Here is a 26906-nt window from a genome sequence, read left to right on the forward strand (position 1 = left end):
CGTTAATCCTACTGGCCCTATGCAAACGTGGAACCAATGCAACCACGTAATAGAACCTGTATCGTTAATCCTACTTGGCCCTATGCAAACGTGGAACCAATGCAAGCACGTAATAGAACCTGCGTCGTTAATCCTACTGGCCCTATGCAAATGTGGAACCAATGCAAGCACGTAATAGAACCTGTCTAGTTTGACATCCGAACTACGTTTATAAAGCCTACAATATCTTTGTTAACAATCGCATGAATCTTTTGGAAACTCTGTTAAACATCGAAACTTTGTAAACCATTGTGATGGCGAAACCGAATGATGGTATATAAACTCAATAAATAAATAAATTAAAATCACAGTAGCAAAACCTAAGCTCTAGCTAATAGGAACTGCTTCCCTAAATAAAAATGCCTCGTGCATTTTCTGGAAGATTTTCAAATCCCGCCAGTAACTCAATCCACAGTCTCGGTCCAATAACAAATAAAACTCTGTTTCATGTCTCGTGAAGTTGAGCTTCTCGTTCTGTCACTACCTCCACTTAAAAGGTGATTTACATGCTTAATCTGGGTTTTACGTGCAGAAATCCCTGTGAAGATGAACTCCCCGATGTCGGTGAGGAAAATAGTCCTCAGAGCACCGTGTGGGAAAGGTGAGCAGAAGGGGCAGGGAGCGGAGCTGCCTCTGTCTCAGGTGCTTGAGTCATGACCTTTTCATGCTGCTGTCTCATCCCTGTGGCAATTCCCCATCATCTGAGATCAGACAGCTAAGGAAATGGTGGAAATATTAATACTTTCTTTGGTGTTCACTAAGGAAGACCCCGGGGAAGGACCAGTGAAGGTTGACAAGACTGTACATGGAGATGAGAGTAGATGAAACCCCGTTTACAGAAGAGAATGTAGGGGAAGAGCTAGGAAGACTGAAAGTGGACAAGGCCACGGGGTCGGATGAGGTTCATCCCAGGATACTGAGGGAGCTGAGATGTGCTGGTGGGTTCAATAGATCCCTGGAAACGGGAGCGGTGCCGCAGGATTGGAGGAGAGCGGTGGTGGTCCCGCTTCACATGAGTGGGAGCAGAGAGGGGGCTGGAAACTACAGGCAGGTTAGCCTCACCTCGGTGGTGGGAAAAGTAATGGAGACTCTGCTGAAGGAAAGGAGAGTGAACTATCTACAGTCAGGAGGATTGCTGGACCTGAGGCAGCATGGAGTCACCAGGGGAAGGTCCTGCCAGACACATCTGATTGCTTTTTTTGAGTGACTTAAAAATTGGATCAGGGAAGAGCACTCGATGTGATCTACTTGGATTTCAGCAAAGCTTTTAATACGGTCCCAAACAGGAGGCTTGTGAATAAAATGAGAAGCTTGGGAGTGAGTGCCGAGCTGGTGGCCTGGATTACAAACTGGTTAATGGATAAAAGACAGCGCCTGATGGTGAATGGAACCTGCTCTGACGAGAGAGCGGTGTTAAGTGGAGCGGCACAGGGAGCGGTGTTGGGACCGGTTCTGTTCATTGTCTTTGTGCGCAACTTTGCGGAAGGGATAGAAGGCAAAGTTTGTCTGCAAGTGCTACCAGGATTATGCAAAATAATTGATGCGCCTGAAGGAGCAGAGAGAATGAAAAGAGATTTAAGAAAGTGTGAAGAGTGGTCAAAGATTTGGCAGCTGGGATTCAATGCCAAGAAGTGCAGAGTCGTGCAGCTGGGGTGCAGTAATCCAAAAGAGCTGTATGTGATGGGGTGAAAGACTGATGTGTATGGACCAAGAGAGCGACATTGGGGTGACAGTGTCTGGCGATCTGAAGATGGTGAAGCAATGTGACAAGGCGATAGCTAAAGCCAGAAGAATGCTGGGCTGCATAGAGAGAGGAATAACCAGTAAGAAAAAAAGGAGGTGATAATCCCTCTGTACAGGTCCTTGGAGCTCTTATCTCAGACAGGATGGAGGTGGGCCAGAGCAGGGCTACCAAAATGGGGTAGGGTCAGTATTAGAAAACCTATGGGGAGAGACTGAAGGATCTGAATATGTTCACCCTGGAGGTGTAGGCAGGGGGATAGGATACAGACCTGTAGATACCTGAAAGGTTTTAACGATGCACAAACTTTGAACCTTTTCTGTTGGAAAGAAATCAGTAGAACTAGGGGTCACAAAATGAAACTCCAGCGAAGATGACTCAGAACCAACATCAGGAAATGTTTCTTCAGGGAGAGGGTGGTGGATGCCTGAATGCCCTCCTGGAGAAGGTGGTGAAGACTAAATCAGTGAAAGAATTCAAAGGGGCATGGGATAAACACTGAGGATCCCTAAAGGCTGGAGGATGGGAATGAGGAAAAGAGTGCATGGGGGTTACTGCCCTTAACCAATGAGCCTGACCCTTTGATACACCTCCACCATTGCTCTCTGCCTCAGTGGCAGGGCTTAATGTGAACTTCGATTCAAACAGCAAGAAATGAGGGCCCTGATTTTTAAAGTGTGGGAAAGTGACAAGCATGGGGGTGACCTGCACGGTCCGGCGGGTGCTACCAGAAGCTTGCGGGCCAGACTGCATGGACCATCTGCTCCTTTGCTGCTGTCATTTTAATGTTTCTTTCTATTTAACGAAAGCAGAAGAGGAAGCTCACTAATTACATCCAGAACAGGAGTTCTCCTGAAATCCTCCATTGTGCTCTTGTTTTTGCTATGTGCCCTGTCTCTCTCTGGCCTAGAGGGTAAGCTCTAGGGAACAGGAACCTACAAAAAGAGTGACGCACAGAGCCCGTCTTTTGGGCAGGTCAATGGCCTTTTCCCCAGGGGATGTGCGTCTTGGGGTGGTGGGGGGAGCCCGTTCTGCCCCCGCTTGCTCTGTGCGGTCCGAGCTCTGCCTTCCTGCAGCGGGAGGGGCGGGGCGCCCGAGGCTCCGCCCCCGGGGGCGGGGCCGGCGCCCTGCGGGCCCTTTAAGAGCGGGGGTGGGGGGCGGCGGCGGGTCCGGGCTGCCCCGGCCCGATCATGGCGTCCCTGGCCGTGCAGCAGCGGCGGCTCTCGCTGCGGATGCTGCGGCCCCGGCGCCTCCGGCTCCGGTCCAGCGGGGCCTCGTCGCGCCTCCCCGACGTGCGGACCATCTTCGAGCAGCCGCGGGACCCGCGGGTACCGGAGGAGACGGGCCAGGGCCACCGGTTCGGCCGCTGCCCGGGCTGGCGCGGCTGGTGCGACCTGTGCGGGACCCCGGTGCACGGGCAGGCGCTGCGCTGCGAGCGTGAGTAGAACCGGACCGGACCGATCCCTTTCCTTCTGCTTTGGCTGGGCTGGGCTGGGAGCGGGGGCGGGGGGGACGTTGCTTCTCAGTGCTGCATAGACCCTGCCCGCAGGAGAACCGGACCCGGTCCGGCGCGTGTCCTTGCCCCGTGATATGCGAAGCCATTAAGAGAAAAACGGAGCCAGGAGAGAGAAGCGAAGGGAATTGAAGGAGCCGTGGAAAACGTCCCCTGCTCTGTGTAATGGGATCCGATCTCGGCACCGGTTCCGCTGCCCTGCCTGACGCCAGCTCTTTAATGTCCTCGATCCCCCCCCCCCCCCCCTCCCTACAGCAGCGCCTATGGATCCCCTCGGCTCCAGTACCCAGGGCGCCGCTCCCGGGCCCATGGCCCTGACGGTCAGTTTAGACTTCAAGACGGGGTGACCCTCTAGCCCTATGTCCAGAGGCACAAGCTGAGCTGCCTGCAGGGAAGGAAAACCAGGACTGGCTCAGCTGCGAGCCCTGGCGGGGGAGGGATGCAGCCGGTCGGGATCTGGAGGATATTTCCATGAAGGATCCTGATGCTGCTTCAGACGTTGCAGGGAAAGGAATTGCTGAATCTGCCTGAGACTGGTGCCCATTCTCCTTTCTCCTTCTGCAGATTTTATTTTATTGCATAGGCAGTGGTTGGGGGTGGGACTGCCAGGGTACAAAGGCAGGAGAGGTGGGTTAGGAGCAGGGAGGCAGAAGGCAAGCTCCCCCCCCCCCCCCCCCGGGTAATGGTCTCAGAAGGGCGAGGGCTGCTGACCTCAGCAGGAGCCGGTGGCATCCTGGGGCTTTCCCCTGTCCTGCCTGACTGTGGAGGTGGGTTCACAGGCCCTCGGGTAAGGGGCTGACAGTTCTAGGGCCACGCCTAATAGCTGGATTTAAAGGCCATGAATGCAGGAGCCTGGAAGGAGGCCCCAGCACTTATCCCAGCCACCTAAAGAGGCCGGGATACCTGCAGACTGGAGGTGACCAATGGAATGACAATTAATCCTTTAAAAAAAAAAAAAAGGGCTCCAGAGGTGATCTGGGAAACTATAGACCGGTGAGCCTGACATTGGTGCTGGGTAAAATGGTAGCAGTCACTCCTAAAAACAAAATTACTGACCCAAACAACTTGACTCCGAGAAGACCTCGTAGCAGGGACCGGTATGAGCCCAGAACAGTTTGTAGGCACTGTAAGGACCCCACCTGTTTTTCTTAACAGTTTCACTCCCTATACATAGACATGGGAAGAGTCAATATGGTTTTAGCAAAGGGAAATCTTATCTTACAAATCAGACTCTTTTTTTTGAAGGTGTACATAAACACGTGGTTAAAGGTGAGCAGGTCAATACGCTGTGTCTGGACTTTCAGAAGGCATTACACAAAGTCCCCCAAGAGAAACTGCTCAGGAAATTAACAAGTTGTGGGATAGGAGGCAGGGTCCTGTTCTGGACTGAGACCTGCTTAAAAGGCCAGAAACAGAAGGTGAGACTGAATGGTCAGGTTTCCAAATGGAGAAGGGTCATAAGTGGAGTGCCCCAGGGATCGGTACTGGGACCTGTGCTGTTTAACAGATTCATCAGTGATCTGGAAAGGGAAGGACTGTGAGGTGATCAGATTTGCAGATGACACAAAGGGGCCGATGCAGGATTGGGCGCTGAGCTCAGCACACCGCTAAACGTCCGGTTGGACGCACTAGACTGCGCTCAATGTAATATCGGGATTAGCGCGTCCAAAACTTGCATCCATACCGTTGCGTAGCTAATAGCGCTCCTCGTACGCAAATGCCATGTTGATGAGGCAGTTACTATTAGTTAGTGCTCCCGATTTAAAAAAAAAAAAAAAAAATGTGCGGCTGACGCACATTTTAACGTTCAAAAACTAACGCCGGCTCGGAGCTGGTGTTGAGGCGCCCCAAGCCATGCACAGAGGAGCAAAAAAAGCATTTTGGGTTTTTTTTGTGGTTCCCCCTGCTTAATATTGTTGCGGTATTAAGCAGGAGAAACCACAGAAAGCTGCAACATGGAAAAAGGAAAAAAAATTGACAGAGCAGGTTAGAAAAAGCGACATTCAATTTACAAGTGTCCGTCTTCCTAACCCGCTGACAGCCACTTCTCCTGGGCGCTCGATGGCATGGACGCGCTGGGGACCTGCAGATTATCCATTCATTGTACGTCCCTTTTAGCGCACCAGCTCGATAGAATACGAGTTTGAGCACCCAAAAGAGGGGATGTGTGGGTGTTAAAAAAACGCGCGCATAATACTGCATTGGCACCTTTATTATTCAAAGTTGCTAAAACAGCAGGGGACATGAGGAGCTGCAGGAGGGACCTTGTGATACTGGGAGAGGTGGATGCCTGAAATGCCCTTCCGGAGGAAGTGGTGAAGACCAGAACTGTGAAGGACTTCAAAGGGGCGTGGGATAAACACTGTGGATCCATAAAGTCCAGAGGGTGGCTCGTGGGAATGACGGCTAATACCTGGAGATAATACCCTTATTCAATAAACAAACACATGGTTAATGCAACTCCAACATTCCTCTATGCTTCAACAGCAAGAGGAAATGTGGAAAAAAGGATTTGCATTCACAAAAAAGCGGGGAGTAGCTTGCTTGTTACAGCAGTTACTACCCCAAACCAATTAATTTCAATGCATATCCAGCTTAGCTCTCTGCTTCAATGGCAGGGGGAATGAAGAAAAGTGGATTTATATATACAAACAACAAGGACTGAATTTCATAGTCTGGGTAAACAAATAAGCATGGGAGTAGCTTGCTTATTGCAGCAGTTATGAAATGCTTAATTAGTTAGGGGTAGTAACTGCTTCCTGAAATGCTTCCTGTTCCACATGCAGGTCCCCAGAGGCAGGCAGAGCTCCAGAGTTTCAATGCGTGGATGAGACGACGGTGCAGGGAAGAGGGATTCAGCTTTATTAGGAACTGGGGAAACTTTTGGGGAAAGGTGAGACTTTTCCAAAAGGATGGACTCCACCTTAACCAGAGTGGAACCAAGCTACTGGCACTAACTTTCAAAAAGGAGATAAAGCAGCTTTTAAACGAGAACAAGGGGGAAAGCAGACAGTCACTCAGCAGTGCATGGTTCAGAGGAATGTATCCTTGAAGGATATTAATGAAACAGGAGAGTTTAGGGCATCCCAACAGAGAGGTTCCAATAAAAGCAAACGTAGTCCATGTGCCTATATGTAAAAAATCACCGAAGCTAATGATTTCCAAATTATCCCAAACAACTGAAAAGCAGGTTGTTAATACAAACAAAAACCACACTTTGAAATGTCTGTATGCCAATGCCAGAAGTCTAAGAAGTAAGATGGGAGAGTTAGTGTATAGCAGCAAATGATTGACATGATTGGCATCACAGAGACTTGGTGGAAGGAGGATAACCAATAGGACAGTGCTATATCAGGGTACAAATTATATCGCAATGATAGGGAGGATCAGCTTGGTGGGGGTGTGACACTTTATCTCCGGGAGGGTATAGAGTCTAACAGGATAAAGATCATACAAGAGAGTAAATGCTCAGTAGAATCTATATGGGTAGAAATCCCATGTGTGTTGGGTAAGAGTATAGTAATAGGAGTATACTACATCCATCTGGACAAAATGGTCAGACAGGTGATGAAATGCTAAGAGAAATCAGGGAAGCAAACCAATTTGGCAGTGCAATAATAATGGGAGATTTCAATTAGCCCAATATTGACTGGGTAAATGTAACATCAGGACTTGCTAGAGACATAAAGTTCATGGATGTAATAAATGACTGCTTCATGGAACATTTGGTTCAGGAACCAATAAGAGAGGGAGCTATTTTAGATCTAATTCTTAGTGGAATGTATGATTTGGTGAGAGAGGTAACGGTGGTGGGGCCCACTTGGCAACAGTGATCATAACGTGATCAAATTTAAACTAATAACTGGAAGGGGGACAATAAGTAAATCTGCAGCTCTAACACTAAACTTTCAAAAGGAAAATGTTGATAAAATGAGGAAAATAGTTAGAAAAAAACTGAAAGGTGCAGCTGCAAAGGTTAAGTGTTCAAAAGGCTTGGACATTGTTTAAAAATACAACCCTAGAAGCGCAGTCCATATGTATTCCACACATTAAGAAAGGTGGAAGGAAGGCAAAACGATTACAGTCATGGTTAAAAGGTGAGGTGAAAGAGGCTATTTTAGCCCAAAAAACATCCTTCAAAAATTGGAAGAAGGATCCATCTGAAGAAAATAGGATAAAACATAAGCATTGTCAAGCTAAGTGTAAAACATTGATAAGACAGGCAAAGAGAGAATTTGAATTGAAGTTGGCCATAGAGGCAAAATCTCATTAAAAAAACACCCCTTTTTTTAAATATATCCAAAGCAAGAAACCTGTGAGGGAGTCAGTTGGACCATTAGATGACCGCGGGGTTAAAGGGGCTCATTTTATTTATTTATTGATTGATTGATTGATTCTTTTATACCGCGGTACGTATAGTTATACATCACCTCGGTTTACAGTTAAACAATAATTTAGCAACAGGCTTTACATATAACAGTTTAAAAAGTAAAACATTTAACAGCAACAGGCTTTACAGATACATTGGATTTCAATGTATCTGTAATACATTGAAATACATTGTAATACATTGAAATGGCTCTTAGGGAAGATAAGGCCATTGCAGAAAGACTAAATGAATTCTTTGCTTCCATGTTTACTAATGAGGATGTTGGGGAGATACCAGTTCCGGAGATGGGTTTCAGGGGTGATGAGTCAGACGAACTGAATGGAAATCACTGTGAACCTGGAAGATGTAGTAGGCCAAATTGACAAACTAAAGAGTAGCAAATCACTTGGACCAGATGGTATGCATCCTAGGGTACTGAAGGAACTAAAAAATGAAATTTCTGATCTATTAGTTAAAATTTGTAACCTATCATTAAAATCATCCATTGTACCTGAAGACTAGAGGGTGGCCAATGTAACCCCAATATTTAAAAAAGGCTCCAGGGGCGATTGAGGTAACTATAGACCAGTGAGCCTGACTTCAGTGCTGGGAAAAATAGTGGAAACTATTCTCAAGATCAAAATCGTAGAGCATATAGAAAGACATGATTTAATGGAACATGGTCAACATGGATTTACCCAAGGGAAGTCTTGCCTAACAAATCTGCTTCTTTTTTTTGAAGGGGTTAATAAACATGTGGATAAAGGTGAACCGGTAGATGTAGTGTATTTAGATTTTCAGAAGGCGTTTGACAAAGTCCCTCATGAGAGGCTTCTACGAAAACTAAAAAGTCATGGGATAGGAGGCGATGTCCTTTCGTGGATTACAAACTGGTTAAAAGATAGGATTTTAGACAGTGCTGGGGAGGAGCCGGCTGTCGTGGTACACGTGGGCACCAACGACATAGGAAAATGTGGGAGGGAGGTTCTGGAAGCCAAATTTAGGCTCTTAGGTAGAAAGATTAAATCCAGAACCTCCAGGGTAGCATTCTCTGAAATGCTCCCTGTTCCACGCGCAGGTCACCAGAGGCAGGCAGAGCTCCGGAGTCTCAATGCGTGGATGAGACGATGGTGCAAGGAAGAGGGATTCAGTTTTGTTAGGAACTGGGGAACCTTTTGGGGAAGGGGGAGTCTCTTCCGAAGGGATGGGCTCCACCTTAACCAGGATGGAACCAGACTGCTGGCGCTAACCCTTAAAAAGGAGATAGAGCAGCTTTTAAACTAGAACAAAGGGGAAAGCCGACAGTCGCTCAGCAGCGCATGGTTCGGAGAGATGTATCTTTAAAGGATACTAATGATGCACTAGAATTAGGGCATCCCGACAGTGAGGTTCCAATAATTAGAAAAGTAGTCCAAATGCCTGTAACTAAAAACTCACCTGAGCTAAAAAATTCTAACTTATCCCTATCAATTAAAAAGCAGAATAAAAATACAATCAAAAAACAAACTTTGAAATGTTTGTATGCTAATGCCAGAAGTCTAAGAAGTAAGATGGGAGAATTAGAATGTATAGCAGTAAATGATGACATAGACTTAATTGGCATCTCAGAGACATGGTGGAAAGAGGATAACCAATGGGACAGTGCTATACCGGGGTACAAATTATATCGCAATGACAGAGAGGAGCAGTCGGGAGGAGGTGTGGCGCTTTATGTCCGGGATGGCATAGAGTCCAACAGGATAAACATCCTGCATGAGACTAAATACAAAATTGAATCTTTATGGTTAGAAATCCCTTGTGTATCAGGGAAGACTACAGTGATAGGGGTATACTACCGTCCACCTGGTCAAGATGGTGAGATGGACAGTGAAATGCTAAGAGAAATTAGGGAAGCCAACCAAATTGGTAGTGCAGTAATAATGGGAGACTTCAATTACCCCAATATAGACTGGGTAAATGTATCATCGGGTCACGCTAGAGAGATAACGTTCCTGGATGGAATAAATGATAGCTTTATGGAGCAAATGGTTCAGGAACCGACGAGAGAGGGAGCAATTTTAGATCTAATTCTCAGTGGAGCACAGGACTTGGTGAGAGAGGTAACGGTGGTGGGGCCGCTTGGCAATAGTGATCATAATATGATCAGATTTGATTTAATGACTGGAAAAGGAACAGTGTGCAAATCCAAGGCTCTCGTGCTAAACTTTCAAAAGGGAAACTTTGATAAAATGAGAAAAATTGTTAGAAAAAAACTGAAAGGAGCAGCTACAAAAGTAAAAAATGTCCAAGAGGCGTGGTCATTGTTAAAAAATACCATTCTAGAAGCACAGTCCAGATGTATTACACACATTAAGAAAGGTGGAAAGAAGGCAAAACGATTACCGGCATGGTTAAAAGGGGAGGTGAAAGAAGCTATTTTAGCCAAAAGATCTTCATTCAAAAATTGGAAGAAGGATCCAACAGAAGAAAATAGGATAAAGCATAAACATTGGCAAGTTAAATGTAAGACATTGATAAGACAGGCTAAGAGAGAATTTGAAAAGAAGTTGGCTGTAGAGGCAAAAACTCACAGTAAAAACTTTTTTAAATATATCCGAAGCAGAAAGCCTGTGAGGGAGTCAGTTGGACCGTTAGATGATCGAGGGGTTTAAAGGGGCACTTAGAGAAGATAAGGCCATCGTGGAAAGATTAAATGATTTCTTTGCTTCGGTGTTTACTGAAGAGGATGTTGGGGAGGTACCCGTAATGGAGAAGGTTTTCATGGGTAATGATTCAGATGGACTGAATCAAATCACGGTGAACCTAGAAGATGTGGTAGGCCTGATTGACAAACTGAAGAGTAGTAAATCACCTGGACCGGATGGTATACACCCCAGAGTTCTGAAGGAACTAAAAAATGAAATTTCAGACCTATTAGTAAAAATTTGTAACTTATCATTAAAATCATCCATTGTACCTGAAGACTGGAGGATAGCAAATGTAACCCCAATATTTAAAAAGGGCTCCAGGGGCGATCCGGGAAACTACAGACCGGTTAGCCTGACTTCAGTGCCAGGAAAAATAGTGGAAAGTGTTCTAAACATCAAAATCACAGAACATATAGAAAAACATGGTTTAATGGAACAAAGTCAGCATGGCTTTACCCAGGGCAAGTCTTGCCTCACAAATCTGCTTCACTTTTTTGAAGGAGTTAATAAACATGTGGATAAAGGTGAACCGGTAGATATAGTATACTTGGATTTTCAGAAGGCGTTTGACAAAGTTCCTCATGAGAGGCTTCTAGGAAAAGTAAAAAGTCATGGGATAGGTGGCGATGTCCTTTCGTGGATTGCAAACTGGCTAAAAGACAGGAAACAGAGAGTAGGATTAAATGGGCAATTTTCTCAGTGGAAGGGAGTGGACAGTGGAGTGCCTCAGGGATCTGTATTGGGACCCTTACTGTTCAATATATTTATAAATGATCTGGAAAGAAATACGACGAGTGAGATAATCAAATTTGCAGATGACACAAAATTGTGCAGAGTAGTTAAATCACAAGCAGATTGTGATAAATTGCAGGAAGACCTTGTGAGACTGGAAAATTGGGCATCCAAATGGCAGATGAAATTTAATGTGGAAAAGTGCAAGGTGATGCATATAGGGAAAAATAACCCATGCTATAATTACACGATGTTGGGTTCCATATTAGGTGCTACAACCCAAGAAAGAGATCTAGGTGTCATAGTGGATAACACATTGAAATCGTCGGTTCAGTGTGCTGCGGCAGTCAAAAAAGCAAACAGAATGTTGGGAATTATTAGAAAAGGAATGATGAATAAAACGGAAAATGTCATAATGCCTCTGTATCGCTCCATGGTGAGACCGCACCTTGAATACTGTGTACAATTCTGGTCGCCGCATCTCAAAAAAGATATAATTGCGATGGAGAAGGTACAGAGAAGGGCTACCAAAATGATAAGGGGAATGGAACAACTCCCCTATGAGGAAAGACTAAAGAGATTAGGACTTTTCAGCTTGGAGAAGAGACGACTGAGGGGGGATATGATAGAGGTGTTTAAAATCATGAGAGGTCTAGAACGGGTAGATGTGAATCGGTTATTTACTCTTTCAGATAGTAGAAGGACTAGGGGACACTCCATGAAGTTAGCATGGGGCACATTTAAAACTAATCGGAGAAAGTTCTTTTTTACTCAACGCACAATTAAACTCTGGAATTTGTTGCCAGAGAATGTGGTTCGTGCAGGTAGTATAGCTGTGTTTAAAAAAGGATTGGATAAGTTCTTGGAGGAGAAGTCCATTACCTGCTATTAGGTTCACTTAGAGAATAGCCACTGCCATTAGCAATGGTTACATGGAATAGACTTAGTTTTTGGGTACTTGCCAGGTTCTTATGGCCTGGATTGGCCACTGTTGGAAACAGGATGCTGGGCTTGATGGACCCTTGGTCTGACCCAGTATGGCATTTTCTTATGTTCTTATGTAAACAGAGAGTAGGATTAAATGGTCAATTTTCTCAGTGGAAAAGGGTAAACAGTGGAGTGCCTCAGGGATCTGTACTTGGACCGGTACTTTTCAGTTTATATATAAAAGATCTGGAAAGGAATACGACCAGTGAAGTTATCAAATTTGTGGACAATACAAAATTATTCAGAGTAGTTAAATCACAAGTGGATTGTGATACATTACAGGAGGACTTTGCAAGACTGGAAGATTGGGCATCCAAATGGCAGATGAAATTTATTGTGGACAAGTGCAAGGTGTTGCATATAGGGAAAAATAACCCTTGCTGTAGTTACACGATGTTAGGTTCCATTTTAGGAGCTACTACCCAGGAAAAAGATCTAGGCATCATAATGGATAATACTTTAAAATCGTCGGCTCAGTGTGCTGCGGAATTCAAAAAAGCAAATAGAATGTTAGGAATTATTAGGAAGGGAATGGAGAATAAAACGGAAAATGTCATAATGCCTCTATATCGCTCCATGGTGATATCACGCCTTGAATACTGTGTACAATTCTGGTCGCCGCATCTCAAAAAAGATATAGTTGCGATGGAGAAGGTACAGAGAAGGGCAACCAAAATGATAAAGGGGATGGAACAGCTCCCCTATGAGGATAGGCTGAAGAGATTAGGGCTGTTCAGCTTGGAGAAGAGATGGCTGAGGGGGGATATGATAGAGGTGTTTAAAATCATGAGAGGTCTTGAACGAGTAGATGTGAATTGGTTATTTACACTTTCGAATAATAGAAGGACTAGGGGGCATTCCATGAAGTTAGCAAGTAGCACATTTAAGACTAATCAGAGAAAATTATTTTTCACTCAATGCACAATTAAGCTCTGGAATTTGTTGCCAGAGGATGTGGTTAGTGCAGTTAGTGTAGCTGGGTTCAAAAAAGGTTTGGATAAGTTCTTGGAGGAGAAGTCCATTAACTGCTATTAATCAAGTTTACTTAGGGAATAGCCACTGCTATTAATTGCATCAGTAGCATGGGATCTTCTTAGTGTTTGGGTACTTGCCAGGTTCTTATGGCCTGGATTGGCCACTGTTGGACACAGGATGCTGGGCTTGATGGACCCTTGGTCTGACCCAGTATGGCAATTTCTTATGTTCTTATGTTCTTAAGCCTGATACGTCACTTGGATGCAGCTCCAGCACTGCTCTCTGCATCAATGGCGGGGGTGGAAGGGAATTAGAACCAAAAAGTTACTAATAAAGGCCAAGAGTAACAGAAAAGTATGAGGGGAAAAAAAGTGTGAAGCTTGCTGGGCAGATTGGATGGGCCGTTTGGTCTTTTTCTGCCGTCATTTCTATGAGTGGGCAACTGAATGGCAGATGAAATTTAATGTGGAAACGTGCAAAGTGATGCACCTAGGGGGAAAATCACCCCAACGACAGGTACCCGATGCTGGGTTGGGATTGTTTGGAAGTCACTATTCAGGAAAAGGAGCTTGGAGGCCCTCTGGATGGAAAATTGAAATCCTCAGCTCAGTGGGCAGCTCTGGTCAGAAAAGCAGATAAAATGTTAAGAATACCTGAAAGGGAAGTGAGAATAGAACAGAAAGTATATTGCCCCTGTATCAGGGCAGGGTGTGACGGAACCGGGAGTGTTGTGTGCACGTCTGGGCGCCTGCTCTCAAAGCTGGAGAGGGGACGGACCGGCTCTCCTGTGATGAGGGCTCTTCAGCTGGGACATGAGAGGCTTCCAGAATCCTGAGTGGGGTCAATAAAGGAGGTTCTTTACCCTCCATGAGATGTAGAAAGTAGTGTGGCACTCAGCGCACCTGCGAGCTCTGGGATCTGCTGGCAGAGGACGTGGTCGAGGGGTTTGGAAGAGGTTTGCACAAGCTCCTGTACCACCAGGCTACTTGCACCCTCATTGTTGGAATCAAAAGGCCACAGCTTTATTCATTATCTATATCTGTACCCCGGTATAACAATGTCAGATCTAACTCTCTGCCCAGCCTGCAGGCATCCAGCAGCACCATAGCTGCTACCACGTGAGGTGCCCACACCTACCCTGCCGATCCATCGAAGGAACTCTGGTAACGCTGCCCGTGCCCTGAAGAAAGAAGTGCAAACACCAGAGGGAAAAGATACAGGTCCGCTAGGCCCATCCTAATCTGAGCTTCCCAGTGAAGCCAATCCTGCATAGTTTGATTCCCAACCATGTGACCCCCTGTCCCATCCCATCCCTGCCTGGCCACCAACTGACTCAGTTACATGCAGCTAAGCCAGGAGCCCACATTGTCACGGGCAAAGCAGGACCTGTCCTGACCCGCCCAGTCATTATTGATCAGGGAACCTAAGGTAAGCCACTGCTATCCCTGGGAGTGAGTGACAGGAATTGGATCTACGGGCTGGGATCTGCCCGGTATTTGTGACCCGGACTGGCCGCTGTCAGAGACAGGATGCGGGGCTGGATGGACCTTGGTCTGACCCGGCCTGGCCCTTCTTATGTTCTTATGTACAGGACGCTGGGCTCGATGGACCTTGGTCTGACCCGGCCTGGCCCTTCTTATGTTCTTATGTACAGGACGCTGGGCTGGATGGACCTTGGTCTGACCCAGCCTGGCACTTCTTATGTTCTTATGTACAGGACGCTGGGCTCGATGGACCTTGGTCTGACCCAGCCTGGCACTTCTTATGTTCTTATGTACAGGACGCTGGGCTCGATGGACCTTGGTCTGACCCAGCCTGGCACTTCTTATGTTCTTATGTACAGGACGCTGGGCTCGATGGACCCTGGTGTGACCCAGCCTGGCACTGCTTATGTTCTTATGTACAGGATGCTGGGCTCGATGGACCTTGGTCTGACCCAGCCTGGCACTTCTTATGTTCTTATGTACAGGACGCTGGGCTCGATGGACCTTGCTCTGACCCAGCCTGGCACTGCTTATGTTCTTATGTACAGGACGCTGGGCTCGATGGACCTTGCTCTGACCCAGCCTGGCACTTCTTATGTTCTTATGTACAGGACGCTGGGCTCGATGGACCTTGGTCTGACCCGGCCTGGCACTTCTTATGTTCTTATGTACAGGACGCTGGGCTCGATGGACCTTGGTCTGACCCGGCCTGGCACTTCTTATGTTCTTATGTGCAGGATGCTGGGCTCGATGGACCTTGGTCTGACCCAGCCTGGCACTTCTTATGTTCTTATGTACAGGACGCTGGGCTCGATGGACCTTGGTCTGACCCAGCCTGGCACTACTTACGTTCTTTGCTGGAGACTATAAAATAGGGGGAATCCCCAGGAAGTTCAGAATGAGGGCTCCTGCAGCAGCTCGCAGCCCTGGTTCTGATTGACCTGGGAGCCCAGCAGACGAGTCGTGTTGTGCTGATGGGCGAGGGGGCTGTACTGTGAGGACTTTCCGTTTTGATGGCCTGGGACTATCGCATGGCTCACTTTCTGCATGATCCGTTCTCTCTCCCTTCCTTACAGGCGCTAAAGGAGTGACTTCCGTGGGGGCCTTGCTCTGGGGGCCCACTCTGGCCATCTGGTCCATATCTTATCACTTCATGGTTACATGTTTTTGTGGCTGTTCTGGTTTAGATGGCTCTTCTCCTGGGGCTTTGGTCTCATTGATAAATGGGGACTCATAGAAATGTGACCATAGGGGTCCATCCATCCAACTAATTCAGCTTCACAGTCCTTGTCTGCATGTGGAGGCCGTGCCATCCATCCCCTACTCTCTCTGTAAAGAAACGTTTCCTTGGATTCATCCTGGGTCTACCCTCCTTCCGTGACCCCTTGTGCTAGAGCCTTCTGTACACAGAAACGTTTGAGAGATGTAGGTGTCCCTTTAAACGAGCCCTGCCCTCTTCTTGGGCTGCAGTCCAGTGCGTCTTGGGAGTCAGCAGCAGGGCAGCCGCCCAATAAAACCAAGCACGTTTTTCAGGTTCTTGGCACTCGGCGTCAGCTGATGCGCCCAAAGTTATTTTGCTGACTTTGGTGCCTGTCCTTGGAGCATCGGAAGAAAGCAAGGCAAAGCGCAATTCCAGAGAGGAGAGCACGGTCTAGAGAGATTTACAATGGGGAAGTGATCATATGATCAGTTCATGGAATGAGTCTCCAGAGAGGGCAGGTCTCTGTTTAAACCCTCGCCATCGGCTCCAGGTCTCCCCAGTAGTGTTTCAAGGAGCCCTTGCTGGGGAAGAATCTGCGTGAAGACCCCGTGAAGTAACGCACTGGGGACAAAACGGCCAATAGGGAGAGTCTGCTGTTTCCCTTTATTCTAGGGGCGAGGGGATCACTACAGCTACACTCGCTAATTTATTTATTTAGATTTATATTCCACTTTTCACAGACTTCAGAGTGGATTACATTCAGGTACTGTAGGTATTCCCCTATCCCCAGAGGGCTCACAATCTAAGTTTGTACCTGAGGCAACGGAGGGTGAAGTGACTTGCCCAAGGACACAAGGAGTGACAGCAGGACTCGAACCCTGGTCTCCTGGTTCATAGCCACTGCTCTAACCCCTAGGCTACTCCTCCTCCACTATTTGCTGAGTCTCGAGGTTTGTTTTCCGAGGTTCTCCTTCTCTGGGGCAGCCGTGGGTGGGATGCCGAGTCCATCTTGTCTACACCAAGGAAAACAAAGTTATCAGGCAAGTAATTCCTCCTGCTGAATTCTGTGGACTTGGTAGATTAGAAAGGAGTCGGCAAAAATGATGGAGTTAGGCCCAGTAAATTCAGAATGGTAGAAAGGCCTTCTCCCTCTAAACATGTCCTTAATAGAGAGGTGAAGAAATCCTGAGATCTGCAGGCCTACATTCATAGTAACTATTTTTATTTTTCCTGATTCTAAAGATCTTCTTAATAGTGAAGAGGCAATGAGTGCAGTCTTGCATCTAATTTAGAGGCGTCCTTAATACACAAGTGTTTGACCACAACAGAACTGCTCATAACCCTTGTTTGTCTCTCAATCTGCTCTGAAATGTCTTCTTGTTAGACCATCTTGTAGTCTTTGGAGTGCAGGTGTTGTATGAGGCAGAAAACCTCATTTGTCTTTCGATGACTTTCGTCAGAGCGTGAAATTTTCTGATTAAAGTTGTCTCCGATCTGTGGTGCAAAGTCCAGTGATTGATGTCCGGATTTTCTTGGCATGATGACTTTCTTGCTAATGAGTCTATTTGGTGTTTCCTGATTGTCAGAACAAATTGAAATGAATCTCTTTTTTTTTTTTTCTTCAGCTTGGGTATCATAAAAATTGAATCCCATCTGTGCTTCTGAAAGTTGTTAACCAAATACTGCCCCAGTGCTGGGCTCTGGTAGGAGAGGACCTGGCTACCATGAGCCGTCAAGCTAAATTGCAATCCGGATCTGCTTAGAAATTCTCTGCTTTACTGCCTTTACCTATTCCTGCCAACTGCTACATTAACCAGAGATCCTGGAAGGGAAAGCTCCTAAGAAGTGCATTTTAATCTGACGAGACCTTTATAACTGCTGGAGCATTGAACTCGGAATGGCAGAGGTGCTTGTGATTCTGGTTTTTGGGTGCTCGTAGCCTCTCTACAGTTTGTATAACAGAATTTCCGCCAAAGCTGGAAAATCCACATTTCACTGGATTTGTTTTAATTTCAGAGAAAAGCCACTGACTTGGCAGGCTCGTGGGTTTTTCCTTTGGCTTAAATAATGTCTGTGAAGCTGCTACCAGGAAAAGGCCGCTGAGCCAGGCCACGTTAGGAATTAAATTGTTACTGGCTTTGCCTGGGACGCTATATTTAACAATCCCTTCTTGGCTGGCTTTCTTTTTTTTTTTTTTTAATGCAAAACTTGATGGAAATACATTTTGGCACACATTTTTAATAAGACAAGAATTTATAATAAAAACAGAGGAGATCCCTGCTGAATCTTGGGTTGGTTTTCTGCGTGTTAATGACGTTCGGACGGATCCTTGTGGGCCATCTTTGGCCTACGTCTGAGAGAGGGAGTCCAGCCCTGGTCTTGCCTTCGGACCATTGATTCAGGCAGACTGTGCTTCTCCTTAGTGCATTATTGTACTATAATGGGGCCCTGGCGGAGTCCTGGTGCAGGACGTGAGCTTTACTGTGAGGCTGCGAGATGTGTGCAGAGCGTGCAATACTGAGAGCAGATGTGTGCAAGGGCATGTTCGATCGAATTTCTGGCCAGCCGTGCTGGAAATAGCGCAAACTAGAGGGGGAGAGGATGAGAGCCTCCTGCAGCGAGCTTGCCTTCCGCCTGTAACCCTGCTTTCTAGTGCCACCCCCAGCAGGCGCTGCACACTGAGCACTCGGTGTGATTTATTAAAATCACCCGAAGGGCTGCCGTCCCCCTCTTAAAAAGGGGGAGCAGCTGTAGCTGGCGGATTGCAGAGCCTCGGACGGTAAGATTTATCTTTTTATGGAGAAGGGTCAAACTAGCTTGTGCCTGATGAAACTTGAAGGATTGACCCACGTGCCAGAGCAGTCCCAAAATAGGACGGGCATGAAACGCCACCATTTGTAAGCTGGAGGAGAGAGAACCTGGGGGGGAAACGCGTTTCGTACTGCAGAGTAATCTGAGTGGGTTTCATTCCAGAAAATCTGATCCTCTCTTTGTTTCACCTTTAAATCCGTTCCTCGCCTTTACTTACTTTTCTCTTCTTTCCTGAACCACTGTTTGCAATTCTGGGAGAAAAGCCCGGTGCTCCCTGTTGTAGGTGGTGGGCGCTGCAGGTTCGGACGTCCACCTCCCCACGAGAATAGAAAGTTTTCCAGCTGGGATGTGAGGTGCTTCAGGGCGGTCACAGCGAGGCGCGAGTGCGAGGCCCGGGGGGTCGGTGCCACTCTTGGGTGCCCCTTGCAGTTGGTGGTGGGGGGGCAGGAGGATGAGATGGGCTGGGCCGTGCTTGTACACGTGGGCTTCTCCTGCTCTGGATCTGCTTCAGGTACCTGGCCTTTTGTGTCCTTGCCTAAAACCTTTTTTAATTAACAGCTGCCCTTTTGCCTGTTTGCTTATTGTCCCAATGCTCTTGAAGTGTGTGGCAGGGTTGTGTCTGGCTTGAACGTCCTCACCGGTTACTCTGCTCCAGGGCAGAGGGTGGAGGAACGGAGACAGCGTCACAGGGAAAAAACGGATTGAGCTGGCACAGATCTGCCCCATCCTCACCCCCCAGACAAAGAGCTTTGGGCCGTGTTGCTGATTTCTGAAATAATTGGGAGCTGAGCCTGCTTCAAAGGCGATCTTGCATTCAGGGGAGGAGGGTGCATGCTGCACTGCAGTGAAATCCATGTGAGGAGCTTCCTTGGCAGGTTAGGAGCTTGGCTGTAAAAGTTTTTCTTAAATACATTAACTCCTCCTCCACCTTATATTTTATAAGCATTGCTGGTCACTTCCTCCTTCTTAAAACGCTTTTCCTGATTCTGTCAATGTAAAGTTGTAGTAGGGCCCTATTTGTCCTAGAAACGTGTTGGATCCTTTTCTGGTTCTTCGTTACTGGACCGCACGCTGCTTCTTCCGAGCTTTGGAGATCTGCAGAGCTGGCAGTGCATCCTCCTCCAGCCCTGCACTCGCTCTTGGGGCATTTCTTACATCGATGCAATAAACGGAATTAAATTTGCATTTAGGTTCCCAGGACTGCTGGCTACATTTCCCTTGCTGACCTGATTCTGTCCTTTACTAGTTTGCTAAGGAGCTGGGAATACGGATCAGCTGAATGTGAAATAGCAGGAAGTCGGACAGCAGGCAAGGTGACTGGCGGAAGATTCCCCCAGTGCACGTTCCAGGGCGAGTTGTGTCACAAACCTTTCCTTTGGAGTCCAAGCATAAATCGATCTGTTGTGAGATGTGGTCCTGCGGAACGGCGTGCTTCTGCTAACCAGCCTTCAGAAGCTAGACATATTTGTTTATTAGTGACTAGCCAAATTTAGCTTTAGCTTTTCAATCTAGCAGGTGAAATGGTTTTGGGGTGGGTTTTTTTTGCCTGAAAAGCTGATCAGCTGGCCTCCTGAGGGGGTATAATATAGTTATTTCAATCTTTTACCCAGAACAGTTTACAATCTTGCATTCATAATGGCATGACACCAGACCTCAGATGTACTACCGTGCTGTGGTGGCAGAGTTGGTTGCAAGAGTACTCCAGATGTGAACTGAAGGCGTCTCTGACCCTGCCCGTCATTCTTCCAGCTCCAGGTCCTGTTCTCGGCTTGAACTGAAGTGTTTGTGGCAGGTTACAGGTGCCAGTGTCAGAGTAGCTGTCATGACCTGTCTGTATGAATGGTATTGGTGATGTGTCGTCTTAGTGTGACCCTAGCAGAACAGTGCCAGGGGAAGGGACGTGTGGCATCGTACACTGGAAGGACCTATCCCAGCTGCTATTCATGCCGGCCTTTGCTCTCTACCCTCTTGACTTGTTTTATTTCTCTGTGTGCACTGAGTGGAAGGAATGCATCTTAATCTCATCTCTCAGCATTGGCCCAGTCCTACATAGCCTCTCTGCTCGCAGTCTGGTGGAGGGAAGGGGCATTCAGCTGAGGAAACGCAGAAGGAAGGGTCCAAGGTGCTGGCAAGCTTGTCATTCATGGTACCCACTTGTCTTCCTCCACAAAAGCTAAGCTGGACAGTGATGGGGATGGGTGTATGAGAGTCACCTGATGGGTGTAGCAGTGTGTACAGTATACACGGGTGTGTATGTGAGATGCAGCCACTTTTTTTTTTTTTAAGAAATTCATTTGGTGCTCTTCCTGATTGCTCTATGGCTTTTAGTTTTTCCGGTCCCTAGGCTGTGGAGTTCAGTGGAGCTGTCTGAACCTGCAGAAGGGGAAAGTTTCAGAATGCGATATGGAGCCCCTGCAGGCTGCTCTTCCAGAGGGAGGCCGGCAGTGTAGGTGTTGAATGACTTCTACATTTTCCTTCAGCTGACGAGCCGTGCGTGGTTTCAGAGCTGCAGAGTCCCAGGGAGTTTTCCATTTCTTTTCCCTCTTGTGTAGGCGTTCGGTAAGGTTTTTTCTCTCTAAGCCGTCCTGTTTGTTTGAGTTGCAGTGTAGACCAGTTTTTGAATTTGCACATCCTCTGGTGCAGAATAGAAGGCAGCTAGGACTTTGCATGTGATAAGAGACCCTCTTTTAAGTAAGAAGCTTCAGTACGCTTTGGCAATAGTTATAACCTTGCATCCCCAGTAGGGCGTTAACTCTTTACCTCCTTATTGTAATAGTTTTCCATCTTAGCCTAAAGAGAAAACCATGAGATGAGCTGAAATGAAGTCAAACATTTTGTAATAGTGACCCCCAAGCTAGGGGCTGAGCAAAGCTGCTAGAGTTCAGTGCCCGCCGCCCATCGTGCCAGGATCACTCTCTCCAGATAGGACAGGGTGACTCCCTGCTGTAGGGTTCTCCTTCTCCCCCTCCATGACCTTAAAATGAGGGGTGACTCAGTCTGATGACCTTTCTCCAATGTGTCTTGCTGCTTTAGAAATTCTGTGGGCGAAGCGGAACCAAATGGAAGAGCCACAGACCCGGTCACTCAACTGCAAGCCGGCTTCAGGCAGAGGCAACATAAGCAAGTGCCTAGGGTGCCCAATTCTGAAGGCCCCCAAAAATCTGGGACTGCCCTGCTGCTGCTGTCCTGGGGGTGAAAGCTCCCACCCCCCAATATTCTGCCTGTGGGCATCGTAAGCTTAAGTCTGGCCCTGACCCCTCTTTGAACATGCGCTGATTAAAAACAAAACAAGTTAACGAATATTTTTCAGCGTTTCCATGTGAGCTAATGATCCATTGAGTGGGAGGCTGAAAAAGCTTAATTAGTGATTGGGAAGCTGTTCTGAGCAAGACGGGAGAATATGGGATTATTCCAGTGAATGGCCTAGGAATGCGACTCTTTGTCTTCAAAATAAAATCGCTGCCAGGTTTAAAGCAAGTTTAATCATGAGCTAGTAGCTTTTTCTAAGAACCAAATATATTCGCAGCAATGCACAGGATTTTATTTTCAAAAATGAAAGCTGGCAGCAGGTCCTGGCAGGTCCTCGGGAGGCAGCAGGATTTCTTTTACGAGTAAGCTGGCAGCTCTCGGCTTCCTCTCCTGTTTGTCCTTGACTCAGCCCCTGACGATATTAATACACTTTTTTTTTTTATTTATAGACCACCTTTTGTACCACTTCAGAGCGGATTCCGTTCAGGTACCCCAGAGGGCTTGGGTGACGTGACCTGCCCGAGGGGGATTGGAGCCCTGGCTTCCCGCTGCTCCTCCGTGCCCAGAGCCAGCATGTTCCGACCCGTCAGGTTTTCCACACTTGAGCTGCCCTGCACGCCCTCACCGAGGTGGTTCCTCGCCACAGCCAGACCCAGTCTGCTCCCCTCTGTAGCGCGGCTGGCACTGCCCTGGGTTTCCAGGCCTCTCGACCTGTCCCCTGCAGCAGGGCAGGGCTGGATCAATGCACTTGCCACTCACTGGAGCCCTGCCAGGAAAATCTCTTCTAACCCTGAACCCATGGAGATGGACTTTTATTTTATAAGACTGAACGTGATAGAATGTTCGCTTGTTTTATTTGGGTCTTTTTGGAGCTGATCGGGTAGATGTGGGAAATCAGCATTTTTCTGATTATGGGGATTTAAAGTCCCGATTCTACATAGAACCCCCCCGCCCCCCAATAGCCTGACAGCAGCGCTGCCCAAGTGCTTCCGGACTCCTAAAGCATCCCTGCCATCTCACGTTTGGTGAGAAATGGGGCTGATGCCATGAAGAGATGGAAATGTAGGGGGGTAGGGATCCAGAGAGTGGTTTTAGGCTGGTGGGGAATGGGGAGGAAGGGTGCAAGACCGTAAAAGATGTGAAGAGTTGACAAGGAGAAAGTGGGAAAGAGCTTGGACGGGATGAGAGGGAGAGGGTAAGAAAGGGGTGAAATCGGAGTGGCACAGAAGAGGGGAATTAGGAGAAAACAGAGTTAGAGATGAATGTAAGGCGATTAGAAAACTAAAATGTCCAGATAAGGTAGAGGGAAGCATCTGATTGGGGCTGCTCCCGAGCTAGGCCTTCTGTTAGCGTTGCCCATGGAGGATGCTAAGCTCGTCCTACAAGCAGAGTAAACCCTAATCTGCATATCGTGCTTATTTACTGCAAACATTTTTTACATTTCTTGCTCATTTGACATCAGGTTTTCTGAGAGGAATAATGGAGCATAGAATGTCTATATGGTGTGTGCCAAGCTCGCTGACCCCTTGAGAAATTGTCTTAATGTGCCCAGCGAATGCGTGTGCTCTTAGCATGCACAAGAGGACCTTAAATTATTGCATAGCCCCCCCTTTTCTTTCAGCCCATACAAAATTGGCAATCAATGAGTTGTATAAGCCATAATTGTTCATTCATTTCTAACTATTGCAATCCTCGTGCTTCTTGTACATCTGTGTAGATTTGTTGTACTGTCTGCTTCATTTCAGTTTTTGTCTGCATGTTTTCTGTACGTGGCGAAGGTCTGTCTGGGTTCAGAGTGTGCAACCGAGGTAAGAAATCTTGCGAGTGTGTAGCTGCTGTGTAGATACCAGTAGCAGTTCAACTTGTTCCTTTTTCTCAATAGGAGGTGTATTGGTGTTCTAGGACCTGGTCTAGTATTTGCAGTGCTACCTTTTTGTAAGTAGGCTTGTTACTGTTTGAGTGCTGCAGTTAATGCTGTTATGGTATGGCAGCTTAGATATATAGGTGCTAAGTGTCTTTTTGCATGTATTTGTGTTGCCTCATGGTGTTCTGGTAGTGGCGATACTTTGTGTCCCTGTAACTGAAGTGACAGCAGAAGTTGACTATTCTCTTATGTATGGTGAGTAAAGGGAAATCATTCTAATTCTGTGGCTGCATAGCACTAGAGGTGTAGTGTTTTTTATATTGGGATCTTGACCCAGGCTTCAGTGGATGCACGGAACACCCTTCCGGAAGAGGTGGTGAAGACTATAGAACGGTGATGGGCTTCAAACACAGAGGATCCCTGCTGGCTAGAGAATGGAAATAAAGAAATGAGGCAACTTTTCTATGACTCCTAAAGTTTACATTTCTGCTTGGGTGTGGCCTGCACGGAGCGGCATTTATATTACCCTAAAAAACCCCTTTCTGGGCAGACTAGGTGGGCCATTTGGTCGTTGTCTGCCATCATTCACAATGTTGCTAAATTGGTGGTTTCCAGCCTTGCTGGGGAATGTGGGAGCTTTGACATCACCAGCTGTGCCTAGGGGCATGAAAAGCCTAAGCCCGTCACTGAGAAGGTGGTCTGTCTATCTGAAATGAGTCGATGGTTTCAGTCCAGTTCCAGGAACGATAGCCGAAGTAATCACAGTGGGACCAGCTGAGCAGAGAGAGGTGCTGGTCTCCAAATAAAACTGCTCATTTCGTGTTCCCAGGCTCGGCCTGCTGGGCTGGTAACAGGAGTCTGTGCAGTACTGACAGCTCCCTGTAGGTGTGGCTCTTACCGCATTTGAGCAGCAGAGGGATCCTGGACTTCAGCCCTTCCTCTGTCTCATGAGCAACTCCCAATCTCCATCTGATTAAACCTGTGCACAAACGATGCCTCTTCCCCCTTCCCTTTTACTGGCTTGTCAGAACAGGGTCGGCTATTCGGAACCACAGGGAGCAAACAAGCTAGCCAGGTAACTTGCCATGCACATTCAGGAGTGCCGCCACTCAGGCTGGATAAAGTCCCAGTTAGCCGAATATCTCGCTGACTTCAGGACTGTTCTCCAGCACAGCCAGGCTTAATAGAATATCTTAACCTGCTAAGGTAAGCAGCCCCAGACTGCCTCAGAGTTCGATGTGGCTAACTGCGGTCAGAGTGCGGGAATTCTAAAACCTGTGGCTTTCCTGTTTAAACTGGACAAACCATGTGAATAATAACCTCCTTTATTTGTATTAATTTTTTATAATGGCCAGACAGGGGAGATCGGTAGAAATTCAAATAGTTATGTGGAAAGCGAAAAAGTCTCCTTACAATCACCAATATGAGCAGGGCGTTAGTCAGTAATAAATGCATCACGCCGGCCTTTACCAGGTCAGTCGTGTGGGCAGCATTGCACTCTCACTCTGGCATTAGGGCACGCTTCTTGGGAGGTTTATCATTTTCTAATTTAAAATGTAATTTGATGTCTGCATGTGGCATGTTGGACGTCTGTGCCCTGCACGGTAAGTGGTGCATTTTTGCACTGCAGGGGGAGTGTGTAACGTGGGAGGTTAACGGTGGCTGCTGGGGGAGAAGATAAGAGGGGGACGGGCCGTGGGCTTGGGTGCAGCTTTCATATTTTTGGAGGGGGGAGGAAGGGGGCATTCCATAAGAGGGCATCCCAAGACAGAAGCTGAGAAGTGCATGCACTCAGGACATCCAAGCCTCAATTCTCGAAATTGAGGTAACAGGAAATAGCACTCAGTCAGACTCTCATGGACCTGAGAAAAGTCTGCAAGAGGCTGAATGTCCCCAGGGAGTTTGACTCTTACCTGGCTCAGTGTGGCGAGGGGCACAGGGCTCACTGCAATCCCAAAATCATTGGCTTCTCTCTCTCTCTCTGCAGACTGCGAGTACACCTGCCATCCCCAGTGCAAAAGCCTCATCCAGCTGGACTGCAGCCGGCAGGAAGGATGGGTGGGGGGCAGACCCTCCCCAGAAGGTATCCTCATGCCTCCTGGCAGCCAGGTAGGTGCCACCAATTCTGCTGGATTAAGAGGGTGTGGGGCAGGTTGGGAAGGCCACGAAGACTGTCTTGTGCTTTTGCAGAAACCAGAAATCAGGTGGTACTTGGGGAGAAGCTCACACACTCTTTTTTTTTCTTCATGGATACCAATAATTTCAAGGTTGAACAATTAATAAAGGAAACCCTGCCCCAGCCTGTATGTTCCTGGCTGTGAGGGCATCCAGAAAATGAAACGCACTGAGAAATGAGCAAAAGAAAAGCTGAACTTGGAACGTATCAGCTGAGACGCCTTGAAAAATCAGGGAATCTTGGGTAAGGAAAGAAACGTGTGGCAGAGGCAGACTAAATATTTGGAGATAAGTTACTTAGATCAGGGTTTCCCGATCAGAAAACCCACCCTGCCTGATGCTCAGATCCAGGCCAGCAGCTGGGATCTGCTCTTAGCCCCGTGCGTGGACCAGAGACACTGGTGGTGGCATTTAAAGACCTAGGAGCTTCCTTGTGAGAACGTGTGGGATGGTGCCCTGCCTCTTTCTAGCCTCGGCATGAGCCCAGTGTCCCTGCTCTGGGCATCTCCTCATCTTGAGTCCTTCCTGGGATGTTGGGAATGGCAGCCACAAGTGGCGGCAGCTGCCTGCACCGCACTCATTCTGCCCCCTTGTCCTGCTCTTGTATATTAAAGGGATCTGCTCCAGTGCGATGCATTTTTTGCTTCCTCTCTTCCTTTGTTATAAAATTTGGCAGGAGGACTGGTGGGGGCTTTTAGTGCTTCCCTGGGTCATCTTTTGGCACTACAAGTCCTCACTACCTACTCCATGCCACATGACGCTTTGCCGTGGGCTTGAAAAGACTGGGACATACTGGTTAATGCAGAGGTCCCCAGACTTCCTCGGCGAGGATCACAACCCAGTTGGATTTTTGGGATTTCTGCAGTGAATATGCATTACTTCTATTGCATGCAAATACATCTCATGCATATTCATTGTGGAAATCCCAAGAACCCAACTAGGCTGTGGCCCCTCAAGGACAGAGTTAAATGTATACCACAGGCTTCCCAGGATCAACCACAATAAATATGCATGAGAAATTTGCAGAGTTCCCTTGTATATTCAGTGTGGGTTCTCCTTGTGGAGTCGCCAGGATAGGT

General features: G+C 47.3%; 1 protein-coding gene across 1 annotated transcript in view; it reads left to right on the forward strand.

The window, feature by feature from the left end:
- The first annotated feature begins 2912 nt into the window (after positions 1–2912).
- Positions 2913–26906, forward strand: part of RASSF5 (Ras association domain family member 5) — a 59845-nt gene continuing 35851 nt past the window's right edge. Inside the window, exons 1-2 of the mRNA XM_029572724.1 lie at positions 2913–3217; positions 25640–25761. Coding sequence (XP_029428584.1) covers positions 2971–3217; positions 25640–25761 — 369 coding nt within the window. The 5' untranslated portion in view covers positions 2913–2970. The remainder of the gene's footprint in view (positions 3218–25639; positions 25762–26906) is intronic.

Source organism: Rhinatrema bivittatum, chromosome 12, assembly GCF_901001135.1.
Source record: "Rhinatrema bivittatum chromosome 12, aRhiBiv1.1, whole genome shotgun sequence".
Taxonomy (NCBI): domain Eukaryota; kingdom Metazoa; phylum Chordata; class Amphibia; order Gymnophiona; family Rhinatrematidae; genus Rhinatrema; species Rhinatrema bivittatum.